This window comes from Ovis canadensis, chromosome 17 (assembly GCF_042477335.2).
Source record: "Ovis canadensis isolate MfBH-ARS-UI-01 breed Bighorn chromosome 17, ARS-UI_OviCan_v2, whole genome shotgun sequence".
Classification (NCBI taxonomy): domain Eukaryota; kingdom Metazoa; phylum Chordata; class Mammalia; order Artiodactyla; family Bovidae; genus Ovis; species Ovis canadensis.
The window spans coordinates 58,836,323-58,857,383 of NC_091261.1; the positions used below are offsets into that span (position 1 = coordinate 58,836,323).

Sequence of the window (21,061 nt, forward strand, 5' to 3'; positions counted from 1 at the left end):
CCCATTTAGATGAAGCCTCTTTGCATACTGCACAAACTGGTCAACCATACATGGCAGTCCTACTGCCTGGACTCATGAAGAGTGACGCACCAACGGACTCTGTTCAGCCTGAGTCCCATTCTAAGTGAATTAGGCCATCAACCGGGGAACTGAAAAATAGACCGCCTAGTCTCCCCTCCAACCCCGGGTACAATGTATCCTCTGCTGAAATATTACTTTCTGCCTCATTTGTTGTTTAGTTGCTAAGTCCAGTCCAACTCTTTCAGGAACCCATGGGACTCTATCTAGCCTGCTGGATTCCTCTGTCCATGGGATTCTCCAGGCAAGAATACTGGAGTGGGTTGCCATGTCCTTCTCCAGGGCATCTTCCCAACCCAGGGATCCAACCCACATCTCCTGCATTGGCAAGTGGATTCTTTACCACTAGCACCACCTGGGATGCTTTCTGCTTCATCTCATATACCAAATGTTGGACTTGGGATGTCCAGGTGAAATGGTAGAAATATATCAATCTTTCCCACCTGGGGCGGTTGTGAAAGGATCCAGAAGGACACTTCAGAAAGGTGGAGTTGCATACACTACTATACATAAGACAGATAACCAAGAAGGACCTCCTGTACAGAACAGGGAGCTCTACTCAGTACTCTGTGATAACCTACATGAGAAAAAGTCTAACAAAGAAAAGACATATGTATTTGTGTAACTAAATCACTTTGCTGTAACAGCTAGAACTAACACAACAATGTAGATCAAACTATCCTTCAGTAAAATTAAACAAACAAACAAACAAACAAAAACCCTCCACAAAAGGTGGAGTCTGTAGTGTGGGACTTGATGGGCTGAATAAAAGGCCTTCTGTGCCCTCCCATCTGCCTTGAAATCCCACCCTTCTATACATTTCCTTGGGCAAAAGAGACAGTAGGATTTTGAAGAGTTGGTTGAATGACTACGTATAAACTACAGGATGACTTAGGAAAGAAGGGGGGAAAGGAAGAAAGGAAGCCTGCCTTGGCCACTGGCACGCGTATTGCAGAGTGGGGAGCAGGTGCTTTCTAAGAGGGTGTAGGAGGTGCAGACTGGAGAGGGGGCGCCGATGGTGGGGAAGCAGAGGCAGGGTGGGCTGGGGTGGGGGTGGTGGGAATGAAGGACGCAGCAGAGCGTGGGGTCACAGAAGGTGCTAAGCGGTGCAGCACCCCCTTCTCGTTTGTTTGGAAGGAGGTTGGGACTCAAAGGGGCTTCCCTGGTGGCTCAGGCGGTAAAGAATCTGCCTGCAGTGCAGAAGACCCAACTTCAATCCCTGAGTCGGGAAGATCCCCTGGAGAAGGAAATGGCAACCCACTCCAGCATTCTTGCCTGGAGAATTCCACGGACAGAGGAGCCTGGTGGGCTTCAGTCCACGGGGTCACAAAGAGTCGGACATGACTGAATGACTATCACTTTCACTCCACTTTACCTGGGACTCAAAGAGCTGGCCCAGACTCACCTTCTGGTGTCCAGAGGATGTCATCAGAGGACCCACCCCTGCTAGCAAACTTCCTCCCTCCAAGGCACACCACGCTCAGTGATGGGTGTGCAGAGGTTCCTGGCTCCAGCTTCCTACCTGGATGGTTGTCATGCCAACCTCCCGCCCGACCAGGATCCTGCTGTCTTGGAGAGTGGCCACATGTGGTTCCTCCAGCTTCATGAAGTCGGCAACCAGGTGGGTGATGTCAAACTGCCAGTCGGGACTGAGCAGGTGGCTCGGCTGGCCCCAGGGGCCAGCCCCTTCGGACACAAACTGGGTGAGGACCCGCACCATGGCATGCTGGTACTGGAGGGCACAGCCCCGGCCCCGCCGCTCCTCCTCGTCCTCATCCTCGCTGTCTCGTGTGGGCCTGATGGGGAAGGAGAGGAGACTCTCGGGTCAGGGGATAGAATTCATGATGCTCTGGAGTTGCAAAGTAGATACCTCCCCATCAATTGCCAAGAGATAGCATCCCAGGCAAGAGACTCAGGACCACACAGAAGCACCAGCTCTTTTTTAGACAATGCAAAGAAGCTTTATTGTACTTGCCAAAGGAGGAAGGTAAGACTTAATTGGGAAGGAAAGATAAACATCTCTCTCCACTTAACAGCACGACCCCATATCTCCAAGAATTTCCCCATATCCCACCTCCTGTATATGTAGCCCACAAAACACTATCTCTCTCAAAGGCATCTGTTGACAAATAAAAGATGTAAGAGTTAATATTTATTAATACTAAAGCTATACTGTCCATGAAGTAGCTGAGAACGTGTGGCTATTTAAATTTAATTTAAAAGAAGAAAATTAAGCAAATCCCAGCATTATATTTCTCAGTCACTCCATAACCCCTTGTGCTAGTGGCTACTGTATTGGATACTGTGGTTCTAGAACATTCTACCACTGTAGAAAGGTCTATTTGTCAAAGTGGTATGATGCTCTGGAGATGTGCCCATGCTAAGATCTTCATGGATGGATTCTTAACAACATGAGGCAAAACTGTAATTATTCTTATGTCCAGATGAGGAAACCGAGTCAGAGATGTTGGGTGGCTGGCCCAAACTCACAAAGCTAGAAAGCAGCCAAGCTTGGATTTGAAACCAGCAAGTGTCAGTTTTCCCTTCTTCAGGGACATGGAACAAACCCACATCTTGGTCACTTGAGACCACTAAATGGTCTGAAGTCTTGGCTGGATTCACAGCTGTCTTCCTCATCAGAGGAGGACAAATTCCTTCAAGTTCATTCTATGAAAGTAGACTTACCATCTCATTGTCCTATTTATCTTTCTTGAGATAGACACTACTTGTTCCTTAAAAATCAAGACTCTGGTGCCTGGGAGACAGTCAGGAAAATATCCCTGATGGTTTATGATGGAAGATGTCATACAGGAAACCAATAATTCAGCAACAACTGCTATGTAGTTGACCTGGGGGCCACAGAGCTGAGGAAACAAGACTCCAGATTCCCACACAGGATGATCCAGAGTCACATGGAATAGAAGTTTTTCTTTTGGTTTAAGCGCAGACAGCACCCCGATGGTCCAATATAAATGCATTTAGATTTTATCCAATAATTTGATATGCACAGAGTTTTTTTTAAGATTATAGATATTCACCCAGAACAGAAAAGGAATCGCTGTTTCACATAGAGGAAATAAGCCCAAACTTTAATTCTCCGGGGGTTGAAAGGCTAGAAAACTATGTTGCTTTTGCGGCTTCCTTCTGGAGGGGCACTTTCAGGAGAGAGATTACTAGGAGCCCATGCAGAGTGCAAACAATTGGATCTGATACTGACGTGGCAGCTTAGCAGCCTTCCTGCCTGGCTGGGTTATCCTGAGTCTCGGTTTTCCCAGAGGATTGTTGTTAGGCTGCAGAGGCATGCACACTTCGCATCATGTGATCACCATGGTAACAGCATCGCCTGGGCCCTGCACTGCCTCCTGCATTGACTCCTTTGTTGACATCAGTATCCATAGCCGTTGCCGTCATGGTTCTGATGTGTCTCCCCATCCCGGACTCACCTCTTGCTGGCCACGATGGGCACCCTCCAGCCTTTAATCTGGCTCAGCTCTGTGTCAGAGACCTCGATCTGCAGGGGCAGTCGGGGCACCCATACGGTGACGTGCAGGGGGGCACTTAGGTGCTGGTATGTGAAGTTCACCACCACATCCACCTTGCCTTTCATCTCTTTGCCATTGACAAAGACATAGTCACAATGGTCAGGCACCTGCCAAGAGAGAGGGGATGGAGGAAGAGAAGTTCTTTGGGGTCTGAAGACCACCTTTCAGCCATTTGTCCTTGTCTCTAGCAAAGCACACAGGCTTAATGTAGGTTCTCCTCGATGCGGAGACTGAGACAAGGATTTGGTGCAGTTGGTTTACTTGGGAGGTGACCCTATGGAATGGGGACCAGGGAACAGACTGAGGGAGCCAGAGAAACAAGAAAGGTCAGTAGAAAGGTTCATTTTTGCATTTGGTGCTGTAACCATTGAGCTCCGCTTTTCAGGGATCTTGTGGAAAGCCTCCAGAATTGTCAACTTGCAGGATGAGAGGCAGACATATAATCTACCTCTCCTCTCTCTCACTGGGTGAATGCTGCCCAAGTGTTCCCCCTATTCCAGGCTGAGGCACAAGCCCTGGGATGGAACGCATGAGCAGTGTGAGAGAAGCAGCAGTCACCAAGCGAACTTGAATCTTGTCAGAATTGCAGCTGGGACTGAACTCTGGGTGGATTCAGGGAATGTGATGCGGGTACCAGAAGGTGTCTGTTCTCCAGGCTGATGTCTGTCCAGAAGATCAGCCACACTCATGTCCCACCCCATCCAGCCCCCCAAGATCTGAAGGGCTTGTACTTCCTCAAGAAGAAGTGGAAGAAGAAGAGCCTTCTTCCTCAGCAAAGCTCTACTCCCAGTTCTTACATCCACTGTTCCAGTTACATGCAGCCCTGATGGTTCCCCAGAACACCCAGGTCTTCGTATATGATGTTCCTTTTCCCTGGGAACGCCGTTCCTTCTCTGCTTGCAGCACTTCCCCTGACCCCCTAGGATTATTTGTGTATCTGTACTGTTACTGCTCCTTCTGTGAATGGCAGCATCACATCAGTGAAGATCAACCTGTTTCTTTCCCCTGAATTCCCTCCCCTCTCTTTTCCCATTTCTAGCAGATCATGGCCTCAGGAAAGAGGTAAGACAGAACACAAAGCAGAACAAACATAAACAAAATAAAAATAAAAGCCTGCAAGCATCTAGATTTTGTGTTCCTCTGCTGAACCCTTAGGAAGATGGATCTATTTACAGCCCCATGGATACTCAGAAACAGCTTGAGGATGCCTGTGCTCCCTGGGAGGAGACTGGAAGGAGCAGCATGTGCAAGGATGGGACCACATCAGAGGTAACCCACGTGGATTCCAGCTGATAATGGGTGGCCCCGAGGAGTTGTGAACAGAGCACTTTAAGGCTAGAAGCCCCCTCCCCAAGGCCTTGATAGTAGTTACGTCTTCTAGAAATTAGACTGGGATGATGTTTCACCACCATAATGAATTGAAAACTGAAAATAGCAATCAAGATGGGTTATAGAGACACAACATGACCCATCTTGCATAGCCAAGTTTATGGGATCACACTGACCCCTTGTGTAAACTTGCATTTTCAGCTGCAGAAATGTAAAACCATTGAAGGCAATAAGTATACCTTTTCCTTCTTTGAAGCAGGAGCTCAGCAAAGTGGACTGAATGGATGGTTGCATGAATGGGTGGGTGGATGGATGAATGAGTGAGTAGATGGACAGATGGATGAATGGGTGAATGGATGGATGGATGGAGGGTGGATGATTGGATGGATGAATGGATGGGTGAATAAATTACTAAGTGGATGGATGCATGGATGGATAGACAGATAAATGGATGGATGAATACATATCTGCATGGGTGGATAGATGGATGAATGGATGGATACATGTATGCATGCAGGCGTGGATAGATGGATGAGTGGATAGATGGATGCATGCATACATGGATGAATGGATAGAAGGATGGATAGACGAACAGCAAGCTGGATGCATGAACAGGGCTCTTTTTTCATGGGGATGTTTGCTTCAACATAGCCATAGATCTTGGGGCAAGAGGAGACGCAAAATATTGAGATAACTTGGAATCAAGAACAGAGGAAACACAAGGAATTACTTTGAAAACTTCCAGAAAGCTTTAGAGCAGTGTTTCCTAACCTTTTAGGAGTCATCGACTCCTTTGGGAATACACATAAAGTTAATTCTTGCCATAGAAATGCATAGACACAGAGTTTTGTGTATCATTCCAGAGTTAAAGTCACACATGGACTCTTTGAGCAGCACTTATATACTAAGTGGTAATAACCAACGTGCTTATCTGTCTCCCGTCCAGGTTGTATACTCAGGAAGGAACAGTATCTCCTTCAGGGGGTCTATGGCTCCGGTTAAATAACATCCGATGCTTGAACTCCTGTGATTGCACTTTCTTTCCCCAGCTTCTAGGAACTACAGATGACTACTCTGGGCCCAATTTTCAACTTCAACTTGCGCTTCTGTTTGGAGGGGCAGCTGGTGAGGGCTGGGCTGAGTGAATTTCTTCCATCTGCTGGGGATAGTGGCAGAGGGCAATTGGGAGGGGACCACACGAATGGATCTTCTCACTCATGGTCAGAGTGGTTTAAAAGAGTTTACATACTGATTAAGGGTGGAAACCAATTTTCATTGCTGTCCCAGACTTGTCATTAGCATGTAAACACTGTCCTGGATCTGGGCAGGCATTAGCATAATAGCCCAGCAAGAGTTATATCAGTAATCACTTCTTTAATCAATGTTGTAATTTACAGACCATTGACTTTCCTCATTTATTACCTTTCTGAGCTCTGGTGGGAGGGAACCTGGCCGCTCCAGAATATATAAATAATTAAGAGGAACGCCAAGGGTATGCAGCCACCGGGCATGATAGAGCCATTGTCTCTGTTATTCCTGAAGGTGCCATAAATGTCTGGGGAAGTCGCAGGCTGCATTAATCATCTCCTAAGTGGCTAGCAGTGGGAACCACGATATCACAAAATGAGCTGGCTCATCTGCAAAAAAGGAATCCAACCCCACTACGGGAATCTTTGCAGCCCCTCTGATCCATTTCTGGGAATCTCTTAAATTTATCATTGTGGGTGGGCTGCCTATTAAGAACACTACCTCCTGCTGCTACTGCTAACTGTGACTTTAAAAAATAAACTTATTTTAAAAAATTTATTTATGTTTTTTGGCTGTGCTGGGTCTTCGTTGCTTCACATGGGCTTTCTCTAGCTGCGGCAAGCAGGGGCTCTTCTCTAGCTGCAGTGGGAAGGCTTCTCGTTATGGTGACTTCTCTCATTGTGGAACACGGGTTCTAGAGCATGGGCTCAGCAATTGTGGTGCTCGGGCTTAGGCAACCCTTGGCATGTGGGATCTTCCCAGGCCAGGGATTGAACCCATGTCCCCTGCATTGGAAGGTGGATTCTTAACCAGTGGACCATCAGGGAAGTCCTCACTGTGACATTCAAACTACACCTTTTGAAAGCATTGGTGGCCACAGAATCAACCAGTCTGCTCTTAAGGACCATGACGGGCCAGGTTGGGTCACAAGGGTTCTGGATGAGTGGCATATGGTTGGTTGATATCTTCTGTCATTCAGACTTTGGCAGCTTTCCAAGGATGTCACCTGCTTCCTAAGGTAGAGGCTGGGGACGACTTTCCATGAGGAAAGCAAAAGATATCTGCTGGTCAGCCACCAACATCCAATGAGACTTTTGCCTGGATTCCTGCAGCCAAGCAGGTTCTCAAATTTGAGTATGCATCAGAGAGGGCTTGTCAAGTATCCACAGATGGTTGAGTCTACCCCTACAGTCTCAGATTGAGCAGGTCTAGGGGGATCCCCACAGTTTTGCTTCTAACAAGTGCCTGGGAAATGCTGATGCCTCAGGTCTGAGGACCACAGTGAAGAGGTTCACTCCTTGAAATAATGCAATTCCTCCTACTATGATTCCATGGCATCATATATGTCCTGTCTTAGCCTGCTGGAGCTGCTATTACAGAATATCCAGAGGATGGGGGGCTTAAACACGAGACATTTACTTCTCACATTCTGAAGGCTGGTAAGTCCAAGATGAAGGCGCCGGCAGATTCTGTGTCTGGTGAGGACCCGATTCCTGACTCATATATTCTGTCTTCTGTCTGTGTCTACAGTTGATGGAAGCAGTGAAGGAGCTCTTTGGAGCATCTTATAAAAGCATTAATTTAGGGACTTCCCTGGTGGTCCAGTGGCTAAGAATCTGCCTGCTAATGCAGGAGATATGGGTTCGATCTCTGGTCCAGGAAGATTCCACGTGCCTCAGAGCAACTAAGCCCATGCACCTCAACTCCTAAGCCACGTCTTAGAGCCTGGGAGTCACAACTAGAGAAAGCTTATGCATCAGTGGAGATCCCCAGAAAATCTCTGGTTGGGGAACTAAGATCCCATAAACTGCGCAGTAAAAAAACAAACAAAAAACAAAATAAAAAAACAATCTCTTTTAAAAAGTACTAACTTATTCACGAAAGCTCCACCCCTCATGACCTAATCACCTCCCCATTCCTCCCCTCCCCCCCCCCACTTCTAATACCATCATATTAGGGTTTAAAATCTCAACAGAAGAATTTGGGAGCCACACAAACATTCAGTCCATACCTGCTCCTTTCATTATTGTAATCATCTAGCTCTGATGCTTTAAATATCATCACTGTGTTAATGACTCCCCAAATCCCATCTCTAGATAACAAAGTGCTTATTCAACATCTCTACTTGGCTCTCTAATTAACATCTCCAACTTCATATGTTCAGAAATATAGCTCCAGGTATAGGTTTCGTGTCTTAGGAGACCAAGGGTTGCAAACTGAAATCAAGTTCAGATACAGAAAAATGACTTACACTTCTTGTGCACCTGAGTGTGTATACCTGCTCTAGTAACATAAAATGTCAAATGTCCTTGCACTGTGCTGATGCCTTGTTTTACATTTGCCAGGTGCTTTCCCCATCATTCTCGCCCTTGGTCCTTTCTAGAGCTCTGGACAGCAATCAGGATCTCATTTTATTTTTATTTTTTAAATATTTATTTTAGGTTGTGTTGGGTCTTAGTTGTGGCATGTGGGATCTTTCGTTGTGACCCATGGCTTCTCTCTAGTTGTGGTGTGCGGGCTCAGTAGTTGCAGCATTTGGGCTTATTTGTTCCACAGCATGTGGGACCTTAGTTCCCCAACTGGGGATTGAACCCTCATCCCCTTCTTGGGAGGTGGATTCTCAACCACTGGACCACCAGCGATGTCCTAGGATCCCATTTTAGAGATGAGAAAACTGAGGAGCACTGAGGTTGTAGCTTGCCCAAGGTGGAGAAGAGGGTTTATGACAGCTAGTGCGACCTGATCAGACTGCTTCTATTATGTTTTCTGAACAGGTAATATCCTGAGATTGTGGCCTTAGAAATCACCTTCCTGCCATGTGAACGTTAGAATCGTTTTCATTCATCTGGGCAACGGGGCCAAGGAAAGGGGCCCTGAGACAGGCCACTGGCCCATGGACCAGCTCAGATCCTTTCCATTAGCTTCCCTGGCCCTCCCTCACTCTCTTGGCCCATCCCAAATAAGCCCACTCAGACAGGCTGGAATACTGGACAGGGAATGCTGTATTAGTTTCAGGTGGACAGCAAAGTGATTCAGTTATATATATATATATATATATGTATGTGTGTGTATATATATATACACATATATATGTATGTTTGTGTATATATCTATATCTATATCTATCTATATATATATATCTTCTTTTTCAAATTATTTGGGGGGCACTATTGGAAGGGACAGTGGGTGGCAGCTGGTCTTGGAGGTGTTGAAAGCCAGCCCCAGAGGTGCCCACATCCCACAGCAGGCTGCCTCCCCTTCTGTGCCTGCTTTTCTCCCATGCTTTCTCCATCCTACCACCTATCATAGTTAGTGCCCAGATTTATTTATTTATTTTGTTATTATTCTCTTAATTTTAATTATTGCACAATGTCCTCATGGGAAGTATGCAAAGTGTCAACCCCATCCCACCAAGAGCTAGGCTGAGCAATCCTTGACAGGGCAGGCTGCGGGGTGACTGGGAGCTATGCCCTGGGAGACTGTTTGGCAGACTATTTCTTCATGCAAATTACTGGCAACCAATGTGAAGTTCTCTCAGTGAGGAATTAAATGGCCAGAAACTGCCGCAACATCTCCAGAGAAGAGTGTTTCCAAGGCAGCCATGGAACGTGCCCTTGCTGAAGAAGAGGCATGCAGGTACCCGGTCCCCTTTTCTTCCCCTTAGGGGACCCTCAGGGTTGCCCCTACCACTTTGCCCCTGACACTCACCCACCTACTGCACACACAGGGAACATACACATCTGAGGAGATGGACTCTCATGGGTGATAACCATTTTATAGCAGCAAAAAATGTTCTCTGAGTGCCTGCAGTAAACTGGGAACCATTTTAAGGGGTCACACGGATCATTTCGTTGAATCCTCACCATGAACACAGGACAGAGCGACATTTTAAGAATCACATCCATATTTCAAATGAAGAAACAAACACACAGGGAAGTGAGGTAACTTGCCCAAGAACACACAGATGGTAGTTAGTGAGTCAGAATTTAAACACAGTCAACCCCAGAGCTCTGCTCTTAACCATGGCGCCTCCTGGTTTATGGGCTGTTTGAGTTGTTGATTTTGATTCTTATTCCTTTTCTTCCACTGTGAGCAGACAGGCTTTATTTGGCGTTGATGGCAGACCTGGCCATGTGGGTAGCTCTGGCCAAGAGAATGAGGAAAAAGTCGACAGCTAACCTATCCAAGCTCAGACTGAAGAGTTGTCATGTGTTTCTGCCAGCCCTTGCGAACTTTGCCACCAGAGGAACTTAAACTAGCTGAGACCTCTCAGCCCAGCCCTGGGATGAAGCATCTGGACTCCATCACTGCCTGATGTGCAGAGAGGGATCCAGCCCAGCTGAGCCCAGAGACCACCAGACGATCTGCAAATGCACAACCAAGAGAAAATGATCATTCCTTTCAACAACCGAATGTTGGGGTCACTTGTTACGCAGCAGAGCTGACTGAGTTATTCTTCTAAGTGCTGTGGTGAAGAGAACACTGCCTGTACCATTCAGGAGGCCTCATATTCCTTCCCCTCCACACTCCATTCTCCCTTTATCCCATACCCCTTCTCTCCTCCTTAGGCATTAGAGAGGGCACAGCAGGAAGAGCCCATGGTTTTGGAAATTCTCCACATCAGAGCTTCTCATCCAGGGGCAATGACTTCTGCCTGGCCCTAGCTTTGGTCTGGGAGAACGCCTTTCCTTTCTCTGTGTCCTATTCTCACACAGAACTTCTGGCTTATCTAGCATCTTCCCCACTATCTTCGCCCCCGCTGCAGCTGCCAGAGAGAAAGTTTTATGTTTGCAGGAGGTCTGCTGCCATTTCAGCAGTTCCTTCACTACAAAAGCGCCTGACACTTACTTTTCTGACGTCCCTGGAAAAGAAGAACAGGAAAAGGTGGGGGAAGGCAGGGCTAAGCAGTATTTCTGGGACGATGTCTCCGCTTCCCTCCTCTTTGCTTCCTGCTCCTCGCTTAAGGATGGCCAAACAGAAATCTGTTCTGTGATAAATCACACTTTCTCCAGCTGACAGTGCAAAATGCTGCCAGGACTTGGGAGATACTGAGTGGTTCTCAGCTCAGGACTCCTGTCCACCCTGGATCTGGTGGTGCTGGGTGGAACCTGGCCCATGTAGGCCAACTGGACAGCAGGACCCTCCCCAGGGTGGTCAAGCCCAGAGGAAGCTGGATTTCCTCGTTAGAGGCTCCAAATGTGTGGCCAGGCTTGCACTGGAGTCAGGGCTGACCCCTCACTATTCTTCATCTGAAAGTGAAAGTGGATCAGTTGCGTCCGACTCTTTGTGACCCATGGACTATACAGTCCATGGAATTCTCCAGGCCAGAATACTGGAGGCTCGGCTGGTAAAGAATCTGCCTGCAGTGCGGGAGACCTGGGTTTGATCCCAGGGTTGGGAAGATCCCCTGGAGATGGGAAAGGCTACCCAGTCCAATATTGTGGCCTGGAGAATTCCATGGACTGTATAGTGCATAGGGTCACAAAGAGTCAGACACAACTGAGCGACTTTCACATTCTTCAGCTAGCACACGAGGATTCCTTCTTTTTACAGTTACTTCCTGTATTGCTATTATGCACCAGGCATTTTCCCAGGCACTGGAGATGGAGATGTGAGTGATAAGGAGACTCTAAGGATGTTTTGATATGGGGAGTGTTGGGTAGATGATAACAAGTCAATAAGAAGACACCTGTGGGCAATAAATACCATGAGAAAAATAAAAGAAGGGAACAAGAGAGGGAGGATTCCAACTATCAAGAAGGTGGCAGCCTTGTGAGATTTGGGGGAGAAATTTCCAGGCAGATATTCTTATCTTCCTTATCTAGCATTTCTTAAGAACCTGCTGTATGTCAGATTCTGTGCTAAGAGGACATTAAGGACCGGCTCCTTTTGTCCTCACCCAAACCATTTTACAGAGGAGGAAACCAAGGCACAGAGAGGTTGGTTAACTTGTCTGAGGTCACACAACCAATCGTATTGGACTTGGATCTGAAAGCAGTTCTTGAGTTCCAGAAACTTTCCCTTAAGAAAACAACTTTGTCAATTTAGTTGGTGGAAAGTTATCTCACTGCTTCTATTTTAGAATTAACAAGAAAGTCCTTGAGGTTTGCGATCAAGTTTTCTTTCTTCCTGTGACCCTCTCCAATTCCCAGACACTAGTAGACAAGAATTTTACTAAACTGTCTTTCTTTTCTTCTCTTTTAAAAAGTTTGTCTCATATAATTATGCTCAGTAACTTGTGTAAGTTCAGGGACCCATCTTCATCATCTCACCATCTTCATTATACTGCTAAAAGGAAAATCAGAGGCAACATAATTTTTTGGAAGAAAAAAAAATCCTTTGATTTTTTTAAACATCTCTATTGAGATATCTTTGACATATCAAAATGTATCCAATTAAGATGTACAACTTGATGGCTTTGATATATGTATCCACTGTGAGAAGATCACCATAATCTACACTAAACAATGTATCAGTTTGACACAGTTATCATCGTGGGTGTGTATAGTGCATTGAGAAGATTTAATTTAGAATCTATCCCTTTGGCAAATTTCAAGTGTCCAGTACAATAAGCCCCACTGCTGCTGCTGCTGGTAAGTCACTTCAGTCGTGTCCGATTCTATGCGACCCCATAGACGGCAGCTAGAGAAGATTTATTTCAAAAGCCGCAGCCACCACCTGAACACTGGAGCAGAGTGAGGAAGAAAGGGCGTAATTATAGAGGAAACCAGGCAGCAGGGATGGGAGTGGTCCAGCCATGCAGGCTGAAACGGGAGTTTGGGGAGGGACGGTGCTAAAGCCCCAGCACCATGTCTGCTGGTCGTGACCACACCTGTCTTCCCTCAGGAGCTCAGGGGCTCTGGTGAAGCTGGAAGGGTGAGTCTGAGTTTCTAGCAAGTCCTTTACATTGTTACAAGTCACGCATTTTCTCCCCCTCTTCACTTTCTTTTTCTGATCTGGAATCACTCCATGACAGCCTTCTACATGCTATGGTGTCAATTTCCTTGTCAACTATCCTCAGCCTTCAATAGCCAAGCACAGGACCCTTATCCTCCTGGGAGAGCTCAGGGCAGAGTCTTACGGGGGAGTTTAGACTCTTCCATTTCGTGTCCTTTGCCTCCATCAGAGCTGATCACTGCTTTAGCTAATGTCAATGTGTTCATGGCTTTGTTGACATTAGGCCTCTTCCCTAACCCAGGCCAAGTTGAGAAAGGCCCTGGGACAGGAGGACAGGGAAAGGGTGGGTAGATGAGAACAAGGGGTGGGAAGGGAGGAGCCTCTACTCCAGGCGCCCAGTTCTCTTCTCTGTGGCCCCTGCCCTAGTTGCATCTGGGAACCCTCCCCTCCCCCACATCAGTCCAGAGGTTCGGGTGAAGTTCCACCTCCAGGCTCCAAATTAGGGTCATGTGACCACAACCTAAGCCACTCAGAGCTTCACATTTCTCTGGCCACAAATGACTGGCTCAGGGGTGAACGCACGACTTAAGCTGGCACAGTCAGAGGGAATCTCAGGAATTTTTCAGGCAAGGCTGAAATATTTAAAATGTGAAATTTTTCATGCCAGACTGCTACGTGTAAAGAGATGGTGTGCAGCCACGTTGGGACAGTACAGCTCATCCAAGATTTCAGTCAGTACAGGTACAGAATACTGAACCAAAAGACAGAGAGGCAGGAGTAAAATACTGACTGATGACCTCATTTGAGCTCCTGGATTCAGCCATTCCTGAAGCCAGATTGCTTTACTGTACAAATAGAGAAGCCCTTAAAGTTCCTTTTTTGGGGGTTTAATTCAGTCTGGGTCACTCTATCTGTTAACCAATAACATGTTCTCAGATACAAGAGGTAAGATCTGCTGGACCAGCCCAGACCCATCTGTGTGTATCTCTGTCCTTAAGCATCTCAGCAAGAATGACAAGATAAACAGGTAAAAAGGCACCATTGTCATTAAGCTGATGCCGCATGGTGACTACTAATCCTCTGACAGCTCAGAAACTGACAGTCAGGGAAAGAAAAATGAGAGTAAATCAGAAGCAATTTGATAGAATTCCAGATCAGGTTCAGTGGACAGTTATTTTTACTGCCCAGAACACAATCACCTTATTTTCTGCATCGGTTTTCAGGTATTTTTCAGGGGAATCTCCCTAGGTCTTCACGCTCAGCTCATGTACTTCAAGGGTCTTGAAACCAGCTATACAGTGGGGCACACCCCAACACATCACACTGCCCTGCCCACAGGCGTTGGTCCAGGGATGGTCATATGATTCTTGTCGAGCCCAATAACAGGAAGTCCCAGGATTTTTGATGGAGGGAAAGTAGCATTTCATTTCTGCTGGACTTGGATCTGAGAAGCGGTGGATGTATGGCCTCTGAAACCACTTCTAGAAAGTCCAAGGCAAGGACTTCCTTGGAGGTCCAGCGGTTAAGAATCTGCCTTGCAATGCAGGGGACATGGGTTTGATCCCTGATTGGGGAACTAAGATCCCACATGCCACATGCCAACTAAGCCTGGACTACAACTAGACAGTACATGTGTGGCAATCAAAGATCTCGCGTGACATAACAAAGATCCTGCGTGCTGCAACTAACACCTGATGTGGCCAAAAAAGAAAAAAAGAGGAGAGAAGGGAGTGTTTGGCTTGATAGTGAAAGAAAGAGAGTCAAATGCAGAGCTCAGAGGTGCAGAGAAATTGATTTCTGAATCCATCTGTGTCTGAAGCCTGCAGTGCCCTAGACTTTCCATTTATAAGACAATTTCTCTCTTAACTTATTAAGTCAATTGGAGAGTTTTCATCATTCAACAAGCACATCATCCTTGATAAAGATATGATGGGCCATTGGGAAGTTGACATACGATGCTGTCTGAGACAGAATCTTTGTAATCAGATGGATTTCAATAGGGAGGTCAATGAGGGGTAAAAATTTTAGTATCTGGCAGGAGCAAAAGCAGACACAGGAGAGAAGTGTTTTCCAAATCTAAATCTCTGCCAAGGCAAACGAATTCTCTACCCTGTGCTTCCTGGAGCTGGCCAGAAACTTTTCTTCAAGGCAAGGGCCGTACATGCCCAGATTCAGGATTTCTGGGGCTTGACAACCTCTCTTCCCAATTAAGTAAATCTAGATGGAGCCTCCCTTGGCTCAAGGGGAGTCTGACTCATGAATAAATGGTCTTATCTTTTGCAAAAGTCTTTTATTAGAACATAGTGTTCTTGGAAGCTTAAGGCAGAGTATTAGACCAACCTGTTCTTTCTTGGCCAGCCCCAGTCATTCACTTCTGCCTAGCCACCTCTCCTAGGGATGACCATTTGGCTTAGCTCCTACCGGCTGGGGGCTCTGGGTCTGTGCTTCTTGAATAACATCTGGGATGATAAAAACATCCAACACCTGGGCCGTCCAATGCCCTACCAATGTGCTATTCAACATGGTAACCACGAGTCACCTGTGTGGCCAGTCACACCCTCTCTGAGTGTGACAACCACAAATGTCTCCAAACATTGCCAAATGTTCCCTGGCAAAGGATGCGATCCTCCTAGGGAGAGAACTCCTGCTCTAAGTCTATCTGGGTAGTAAGAAGAGCTAACTGAATGTATGGATAGTAAGAAGAGCTAACTGAATGTATTGTCCTACACACTTTATTTCTGTGTGTTCTCTGTGTGTGTTCAGTCACTTCAGTTGTGTCCGACTCTTTGTGACCATATGTTAAAACTCAGGATTCCAGGTGGTGCTCGTGGTAGACATAAGAGACACAAGTTCGATCCGTGGGGTCGGGAAGATCCCCTGGAGAAGGAAATGGCAAACTACTCCAGTATTCTTGCCTGGAGAATCCCACAGACAGAGGTGGGTTAGTCCATGGGGTTTCAAAGAGTCAGACACCACTGAGCGACTTAGCACACATGTGAAAACTTGCAGCAGTCTCAGGAGGTTGCTATAAGTATGTACCCATTTTACAAATGAATAAACTGAGGCTTGAAGAACTTGCAGAATGCTAGCTCTCAGATGTGCTATTTCAACTGCACTTTGCATCCCAGCTGGAGGGAATTCTTTAAACATTCTTTTAAATTTATTTACTTTTGGTTTCGCTGTGTCTTCATTGCTGTGTGAGGGCTTTCTCGAGGTGCAGTGAGTGGGGGCAACTCTCTAGTTGTGGTGGTCAGGCTTCTCATTGTGGTGGCTTCTCTTCTTGCCGAGCACAGGCTCTAGAGTAGCAGTGGCACTCGGGCTAATATGCTCTGGGGCATGTAGGATCTTCCCGGATCAGGGGTCGAACCTGTGTCCCCTGCATTGGCAGGTGGATTCTTAACCACTGGACCACCAGGGAAGCCCCAGCTAGAGGGCATTCTGATGCTAGAAGAAACTTTCATGAAGGGAGCGTCCTTGCTTGACACTGGAGACCCCTGGCCCAGAAGGAGGCGTGGCTGGGCAATGTCACTCAGCCTATGCTGACACCCGGGACTTCTTTGTTTTTCCTGATTTTCTTTCATTCTTAGAACCAAATGGCTCTTGAGGATAAAGACCTTTCTATGTTTCTTCCGGAGCCTGTAAGATACAAGATGCATGAATAAGGAACTCTCTTCCCTTCTTTGGAAAAGGCATGCCCATTTTCCTACTGGGCAAGGGGCTGCCACTCACAGAGGTTATTAATCTCATGACTCTTTAAAAACTTCAGGCTGTTATTAAGGAACTTAGCTCTCTCAAGGACTCAGAACTCGTGGGATCAATAGTAAATTCGGCAGGGATAAAGCTTTGTGCTGAAGGGAGCCAGTGTACCAGGAAAAATAAGACTACTGCTTATGCGCGATTGCTTTCCAAGTGTTGGAACTAAGGTGGACTCCTCTGGTCAGCGGGGGAAAGGAGGTGCTGCTGGTTGCCCATGCGCATTATTTTTAGTTCTGCACTGGGATCCATTAGGGAGTTCCCAGGTGGTGCTAATGGCAAAGAACCTGCCTGCCAATGCAGGAGACACAAGAGACATGGGTTCGATCCCTGGGTCTGGAAGATCCCCTGGAGGAGGGCATGGCAACTCACTCCAGTATTCTTGCCTGGAGAATCCCATGGACAGAGGGGCCTGGCGGGTTACAGTCCATGGGGTCTCAGAGAGTCAGAAACGACTGAAGCAACTTAGCACACACATATGGGATCCGTTAGCTGGAACCATGCCCTAGAGGTTAAACAGGCTGCACTGAAAATTCATTAAATGTGCTTTAAAAAGGATGCTTTAAATCTCAGCATTCCTATCCTGTCATGGAGGGTGCCTACCCCCTGTGGCCTCAGGAGCTTCAGAGAAAAGACATGCAGGGCTGCAGACCAGTATAGAGGTCACCCAGGAAGCAGAAGGTGGTGTTTCCTAGAGTCAGCCTGGTGAAGATGAGTGGGTTCATAGAACACTGTGAAAATCAAGGACACACCGTCAATAGCAGGCACCGATGGGACTTCCCTGATGGTCCAATGGTTAAGAATCTGCCTGCCAATGCGGGGGACACGCGTTTGATCCCTGGTCTGGGAAGATCCCACAAGTCATGTCCCCCAACTACTGAGCCTGTGCTTTAGAGCCCATGTGCCACAATCCCTGAGCCCACGGGCCCTAGAGCCCATGAGCTGCAGCAAGAGAAGCCACCACGATGAGAATCCTGAGCACCACAGCTAGAGAGCAGCCCCGCTCACCGCAACTTGAGAGAGTCCTCACGCAGCAATGAAGTGAAAACAAAAATGGATAATTAAATATTTTTTTTTTAATTTATTTAAGAGAAACCAAGCAGGCACTGACAGTTATTCTTTTCTCTGCTAACTGGCCTGAATATCCCCTCCTTGGAGGCCACCTATCTGGAGTCATCCTTTAGCCCAAGGCCACGCCCTTCCTTTTCGGTCCTCATCTCTACATGTAATATACACTTATCTGCTACTGTCCACTCCCTCCATCACTAGAATGCCAGGCTCCATGAGAACGGGGTGGGGAGGGCATGTTCTATTTCTTGCTGAGTACCCAGTACCAGAACGGTCCTTAGTAAAAGGGCAATGCATCTTTGTTGAATGAATCACTAGGTGGTTGTAGAAAATACTGTATGTTATGTTGTTGAATCTGAGATACCATTACTTCATGAGTCACGAGTAAGAAAAGCTGTGCAAATTAACCTATGCAGTGTCATCCATGCAAGGCTCATCTTTATTCCAAGGATGTTCAAGTGTGGACAAATATTTATAGCAGGAGTCCAGAACCTCCGGGATCTAACGCCTAAAGATCTGAGGGGTGTGTGTGTGCACGTGTGTGTTAGTCGTTCAGTCATGTTTGACTCTCTGTGACCCCATGGGGTGCTGCCCACCAGGCTCCTTGGTCCATGTGATTCTCCAGGCAAGAATACTGGAGTGGCTTGCCCTTTCCTTCTCCAGGGGATCTTCCTGACCCAGGGATCAAACCTGGGTCTCCTGGAGCTGATGTAATAATATTATAAATAAAGTGCACAATAAATGTAATGTGCATGAATCACCCTGAAACCGTTTCTGCCACCTCCCTGGTCCATGGAAAAATTGTCTTTCAGGAAACCAGGCCCTAGTGCCAGAAAGTTTGGGGGCCGCTGTTTATAGCAAGAACTCTATGATGACGATTTCTTAGGTGTTGGAAGCGCTTGTCCCTCTTATGTGTTTTCTCTCCTCGTGATGCTCCTGGGCTTCTGTTGGGCACATGGTTGCCCTTCTCTGGGCTGTTGCCTTTTCATTTCTTGCACATAAATCAACAGAGATGCTGATGTTTGCAGGTCTTTCCACTCACACGTTATTACTCCAATTGACCTAAACCCCAAACACAGGGCAGACCAGACCCCCTGTCACTCACTGCTCCTTTACGTCCCTCACTGGTGAAGCTTCATTTCCCAAATGCCCACCAGACAGGGATATTAAAGAAGCACTGCAAGGTGAGAGAGAGGAAGAAGCAGAAACGTGCATGTGATATGACCCCACCTCTGCAAAACAGGTGACACAGTTGTTAAAGAACCCGTCTGCCAATGTAGGAGATTCAGGAGACGTGGGTTTGATCCCTGGGTCTGGAAGATCTCCTGGAGGAAGAAATGGCAACTCACTCCAGTATTCTTGCCTGGAAATCCCATGGAGAGAGGAGCCTGGTGGGCTACATACAGCCCATGGGGTTGGAAAGAATTGGACATGACTGAGCAAACATACACAATGCTGCAAAACAAGCCAGGACAGAAAAACCCCTTCTACATGTGCATTTACACACACACACACACACACACACACACACACGCCTTGACATGTATATGTTTATGATTGTATGAGCATGAAGAAAGGTATAGAATGAGATCAGGTAGGTAATTAACATGGATTACCTGAGGGCTGGAAAGGTATGCTATACAATGTGTGTGTCTGTGTCTGTGTGTGTGTATCTGTAGATCTCCCAATTTAATTAAATTTTTTTTTCCTTTTTGGTTTACAATATTGTGTGAGTTTCAGGTGTATAGCAAAGTGATTGTTATACATTTATATATATATATATATGTATATGAAATCTTTTCTTTATCAGATTCTTTTCCATTATAGGTTACTACAAGATATTGAATGTAGCTCTCTGTGCTATACAGCAGGTCCTTATTTATCTATGTTATATATAGTCGTGGGTCTCTGCTAATCCTGAACTCCTCATTTATCCCTCCCCTCTTTCCCCTTTGGAGACCGTAAGTTTGTCTTCTATGTCTGTGAGTATATTTCTGTTTTGTAAATAAGTTCATTTGATTTGCCTAATTAAAAAGTCCATGGTAAAAAATAGTTTGTATGATATGATCCCGTTCTTGTAAAATAAGATCGCTCTCTAGACGGTTATCCATAAAGTGTCAAAAGAGATTACGTACAAAATGATCACCAAACTTTCAGCAAGAGACCACCTACTGTACGATTCCATTTATGTGAAATGCCCCCCAAAAGGCAAATCTACAGAGACAGAAAGTGGATTAGTGGTTGCCCAGGGCTAGGGGTGGGAATGGGGATTAACAGCAAATGGGGTGACAAAAATATTCCAAAACTGGGTCATGACAATGGTTACCCAACTCAGTCAATCTCCTAAAATCTCACTGAATCATACACTGGAAGTAAGCTGCAATCCATGCTAATTTTTAAATAACGCTGTTCCTGCCACAAAAATATACCTGTAGGCAGCCAGTCTGTAACCCCTGGCTTACCTAATAGGGTCATCAAGGGGATTACCCAACTCAGAGTTAAGCCCTTTACTTGAAAAATGAAACTCCTGAATCCTCACAATAACCCTTTGAATTAGATACAATTGTCTCTCAGGGAGATTGCAAATCAGTGATGGTAGAGGTTTACTCATCAAGTCATGCCTGACTCTTGTGACCCCATGGACTGTAGCCCACCAGGGTTCTCTGTCCATGAGATTTCCTAGGCAAGGATACTGGAGAGGATTGCCATTCCCTTCTCCAGGGGATCTTCCCTACCCAGGGATCAAACCCGCATCTCCTGCACTGCAGGCGGATTCTTTACTGATAAGCCACCAGGGAAGCTGCGAGTCAGTAATAAAGACCAATGATCAGCAAGGACCTAGTATGTGACCATGACTGGGGGGAGGGGGCCTCTAGATCCAAAACCAAGTACCTCTCCCCTGCCCCTCCTCCCAAAGTTACTTTTCGGCCACTGGAAAGAGCATTGCTTGTCCAGCCACAAGCAAAGGAGGTATCCTTCAGGGCAGTGATTCTCAGTGGGGGTGATTTTGCCTACTAGGGGACATTTAATAATGTCTGGAGACATGTTTGTTTGTCACAAATCAGAGTGTTATGGACATCTATTGGAAGAAGTCAAAGAGGCTTCTAAATATCCTGCAATGCATGGGACAGTCCCCATAACAAAGA

At 46.5% G+C, this 21,061-nt stretch overlaps 1 protein-coding gene across 1 annotated transcript in view; it reads right to left on the bottom strand.

The window, feature by feature from the left end:
* The window catches only part of TMEM132C (transmembrane protein 132C), a 443,620-nt gene that overhangs the window by 12,023 nt on the left and 410,536 nt on the right, over window positions 1-21,061 (bottom strand). Inside the window, exons 6-7 of the mRNA XM_069558655.1 lie at window positions 3,522-3,727; window positions 1,601-1,874 (exon numbers count right to left, since the gene is read on the bottom strand). Coding sequence (XP_069414756.1) covers window positions 1,601-1,874; window positions 3,522-3,727 — 480 coding nt within the window. The remainder of the gene's footprint in view (window positions 1-1,600; window positions 1,875-3,521; window positions 3,728-21,061) is intronic.